The sequence below is a fragment of the Papilio polytes genome, unplaced genomic scaffold (genome assembly GCF_000836215.1).
Source record: "Papilio polytes unplaced genomic scaffold, Ppol_1.0 DF821511.1, whole genome shotgun sequence".
Lineage (NCBI taxonomy): Eukaryota > Metazoa > Arthropoda > Insecta > Lepidoptera > Papilionidae > Papilio > Papilio polytes.
Genome location: NW_013527693.1, coordinates 3296208 through 3301172, shown reverse-complemented (window position 1 = coordinate 3301172; position 4965 = coordinate 3296208). Strand labels below are relative to the sequence as shown.

At 35.1% G+C, this 4965-nt stretch overlaps 1 protein-coding gene across 1 annotated transcript in view; it reads right to left on the bottom strand.

Annotated features, from left to right (window-relative positions):
- Window positions 1-240: 240 nt before the first annotated feature.
- LOC106108451 overlaps window positions 241-4965 on the bottom strand; it is a 56527-nt gene continuing 51802 nt past the window's right edge. The window contains exon 11 of the mRNA XM_013289616.1: window positions 241-1886. Within this exon, the coding sequence (XP_013145070.1) occupies window positions 651-1886 (1236 nt within the window). The 3' untranslated portion in view covers window positions 241-650. The remainder of the gene's footprint in view (window positions 1887-4965) is intronic.

The window sequence follows — 4965 nt, the reverse complement described above, 5'->3', positions numbered from 1 at the left end:
TTACAATATTAAATACGTATTGTTTTTATTTCCACAAGCAGTCATATTATGAATTCAAAAAAATCCTTTAATTTATTGCTCACCAAACAAGAGACTAGCTTTGTCGCCAAGAGAACAAGAGATCAATAAGGAAAAAAGAAGAGTAAATAAAATACATAGTAAAACATGGAAAAAAGAACCATTATACTCGTAATTTACAAATGTAACATTAATATGAGGTATATGAATAAAACGACTTTCTTAGTGCATATTAACACATTATATTTTTCTTGAATACATTTTATTATAATTCTTATTTGACATACATTTAAAAATGTTATATAAATGTAAGTTTATATTACAAATCAACGTGTCTTAAAAATAGACTTAACATTAAGATAGATTTTAAAAAAATCTTAAAACGGACGGATTTAAATCAATTATTTATGTTAAGAAAAATAAAATTAGTAAAGCTATATGACTTTTTACATGAAAAGCGATCTATTAATTTAACAAAATCTATGTTAAAGTAATTTTTAATATTATTTCTCCAACAATGTTAATAACATAGAGCATTGAAAATACGCTTGTGCATTTTGTTCTGATACTTTTAAATCAATAAAGTACGTTGTGTTTATGGCAATTAATGTTACGATTATAAAAATACGTAACTAATAATCTCTTATCTTCTCTATCACCTTGTAGTTGCTACTCCTTCGTTCCGAATACAGAGGCGCCGATCCATTCTTGTGTTCAAAGCCAGGCGGTGAGGCACGTATTCCATTATCGTAGTATTTAACGCTGGAAATCGGTTCCCCCTTATAACCCCTGCTCTTTGTAACCGAATTCACTTCCCGAGATTCTATGATCTCTTTGGACCGACCATCTCTTGACGGTACTATTTTCTTACTAACAGTCTCGACGGTATCCGTCACACTCGGTCGTTCCGGGTCACCCGATCGTGTCGTGTACCTGTACGTTTCAGAGAAGTTATCGCTGCTATTGCTCCCTCTCCTTATTGCCGGTGATTTTAATCTTGTTTCCAATCTCGATACGAAAGGACTCGATTCTCTGTTCAATGATTCAGTTTTGTAAAGCGGGATTTTTCGCTCCTCCGATATTCGCTCCTTGTAATGCGGGGAGGGGGTCCCATATCTCGACGATAATCTGCTTCCGTCTGATTCATCGTCGGCGTGTAACGTTTGATACAGATCTGGAGCACGTTCGCGAAGTCCTTTAAGGAAAATTTTCTTCTTATCGGTTTCCTCGTAGGATTTATTATAGCCGTTCGTGTGACCGTTACTAATCGGTGTAGTTTTACCGTATCTAGCTCCGAACAAGCCATCACGTCTGCGTTCAGTCTCACGAGAGACGGCGTCAGCGAGATCCCGCTGACTTCTGTTTATGATAGACACAATACCGGGACTCTTGAGTTGTTCTGGAGTCTCGTCCAGTTTACTCAAATGCGGATTCGATTTGTACATCGTGGAGTAGTTGCGACTCATGCCTGTGACGTAACGTGGATGCGTCTCCTGTTCAGGAGCGCCCATAGCAAAACTCTTGCTCCTATTCAGACCTTTGTAGGTCCGCGCCGGTTTCGCCGGACCAGGCGGGTAACCGTTGATTTTGACCTCTTGCGGCGGTGGCACGTGATTATTCGATATATTGATGGCACTTGTTGATCGCTTGTTAGACGAGAGGCGATTCCAATATTTGTTTGTTGTCGGCTTTTCGGTGGGTTTTTCTTTGCGCTCGTGGAGTTTCCGCGGCAAAGTCTGCGCGCTGCGCGAGTACTCCTCCTCGGCCTCACTGTTCGGATTCAAGCGGCTCGTTGAGTGGCTGAATCGACCGAGTGTACTCGAAAATTGACCTCTGAAAACAAAAAACCGATGATTTATTACACATTTAATAACACCTCGTAATTATAAAACTAGTCCAGCCCACGTACACTTATTGTTATCTCGCTGTATCAACAAAAACTAGACAATCTTGTATTTTCGCCTGTAATTGGATTCAATGGAGGATCACCGCCTACGCGACTAATGACTGTGCTTTGTTTTGTACGGAACGTTGGTACGCCTTTGTACATAGCGACATTTTAATATTCAAACATTATACAAGTATTTTATTCGCAGTACAATAATTATAACAAGCTCATTGTGTAGGAATACGTCTGTGCCTAACGAGCTAACGCGAGTGGTTTTAATACGACGTAGGTTGGTACTGATTGAAACAAACATAAACGAAATAATTGTTTATAAGTGCGATTATATCTGTATTGAACTAATTACAATTCGTCGAGGCGACATTGGACACCTGTACTCGCATTTTCTAGTTATGAGTCACGATCGTTTTGTTTGCTGTTTGCCGGCGATTCCTTGTAATATAACAAGTACATCTCAATGTGACAAACGTGACTGACTCAACATATGTGCTAAATAAGGGCTGTTTGGTGAATGAAACACTTATCTAGCCGTAAACGGTAAAGCTCATGGACAGCGGCAGGATGGAAAAGGCAAGATATGCCGGAACGCAAACTTTGTCACTTTGTGGTTTAATGTTTTGCTTGATGCATTTTTGTTTTGTAAGAGTTTGCATCACTTTTGTTGCAACAAACTTTTGGATAACTTACGATCATGTTCATATACTCGTATCTTTTGGTAATCTAAGTTGATACTTATGATACTTATCTCCATGATGATTCATGGAGACAATCTCATTGTAGTTAATAATTAATGGTTTCGTCTTAGGTTTTTTGTATGAGTACCAGATATTATAAATTATGGTGGGCATTATATAATGGTGTAGTTTATTTTGTATCAGTACATCTCTTCACGGTTAGTCTTAAAAATCAAGTAACATATGCAAAATAAAAATTTACATTAATAGTATAGATTTAAAATACTAGCGTACTAGTACGGGAAGGCAGCTGAACAATTTTCTAATCCGCAAACTCGCCTGCAGCTTCGCTTTCATACTTCAAACTTTATTGTTTTGTTAATTTTAGATTATGTTTGTAAAAAAAAATGTAAATTAGTTAAAGACTTTGGGAATTTCCTAAAATTAAATATTTTTTCATTTTCATTTTTAATTTTTTCATATTATTCTTGTTCGCTTAGTAGATTACCTCATAAGGCTTTTATTGAATAAACAACGGGTCCTTAACACAAGCCAGTCAGTTAACAGTCTTATCGTTACAGTATTTATAGATATAATAGATAATAAATTCCTTTTAAATACAGATAATTGGCCATAAATTCTCAATTCGATTGTGAAATCTCCATAAATTGTTTACAGTAAACTATTAATTTAGGCACTTTATGAGTTTTACTTTCTTTTTAAAGCGATACAAATCCATTTTCAATTCCTTTTACGATTATAGAATATGTAAACAAACTATTTTGTATGAAAGTCGGGCACGTCGATGACATAGTCAAGATTTTTTTTTTTATAACACAAGGTGGCAAACGAGCAAGCGGCCACCTGAAACCGCCAAAATGGCGAAGCGACCGCTGCCCATAGACATCCGCAAGATGTTTCTAAAGTATAAAACTCGCTTCAGTATTTACTACTTTGCCGATAAATAACAGCATTATGTAACTAAGAAAGTTTTTCTATGTATTAATAATATGAATAAGTGTAAATCAGCATCAACTTGCTCTTATCCCTACGCAAGGTCGGCACAGAATGTATAGCTCTTTCATACATTTCTGTCATATATGCTCATACACACAAACTACCCATACTTTCTTCGGTCTTCCTTTGTAGCCATCCACATTCAATCTTAAAGGTTAAAATATGTAGAAAGGAACGGTTATTCTTAAGAGTATTGAAAGGTAGTTGTTTTTTAAAATTGGAATCACATCTAAAAAAAACAAAAAGCTTTTAAAAGAAATAAAAGTAAGTAAATTCTAAGTCTATTTTTGCCAAATAACCTCATTTTCCTTGAATTATGAAACTTATATCTTTTCTAACATCGTTTTATGTGCAATATGTTACATTGCCAAGTCTAAACGCGCTTGCGACATACAATTTTTATTACGTCACGTTTTGAGCCTATCTTTTATGAATTGATGTCTTCTGTTATCATAAGTTAAAAGGCTATTTGGTTACTTTTATTTCATTATTACGTCATGTTTCATCGTCGAGAAAGACACAGATAGTAGAATTAGGTAATCTTACTAATATCATAAATGAGAAAGTTTAGATGGATGGATGGATGTTTGTTAGAGTTTGCAGTCTAAACTGCTGAACGAATCTCAATGACATAGATGTAGAGGATAGACTGGAAGAACACATAGGCTGCTTGCTTTTTTTTATTTTTTAATACCACGCGGACGGAGTCCCGAGCGAAAGCTAGTTAATTATATATTTCGAGCACTGGAAGAAAAATTATACAATGCAAAGACTAATTACGCCGAATACAAAAACAACTTACGACAGTGCTGAAACCTAGATTTTTTATTTATCTTCCTTTGCATATCAATAATGACAATGTTTTATTATTCAAATTAATAAAAAAAAACATTCGTGCCAAAACAAATCTAATTATCCAACAGATTCTAACAATTCTTTTACTAAGTAAAAGTTAAATCAGCGAATTTTGTATATCGGAGGGTCGTAATGCCCTCTCCAAAGCAATTAATAATAAACTCATTTTAACCATTCTGAAGGCAAACGTTATACATTTAATACCTAGAGACTTAGTACAACGGCCTATACTTTCTTTTAGACTACAAGATCTTACAAACGATCGTTTACCCCTTTTGGAGATACATCAATCCATCCAAATTCGCATTAATAATAATAATTACGTCACTTAAGTTTTTCTTAGTTACATGAGTTTAAGTTTTTGGTATGGTGCTTGAGTCATGGGATTCCGCAGCTAGTGGTGCTCTATTTTTTGACCGACTTCCCAAAAGAAGGAGGTATTCAATTCGTCGGTATATTTATTTTTTTTTTTTTTTTTTTTTTTTTTTTTTTTTT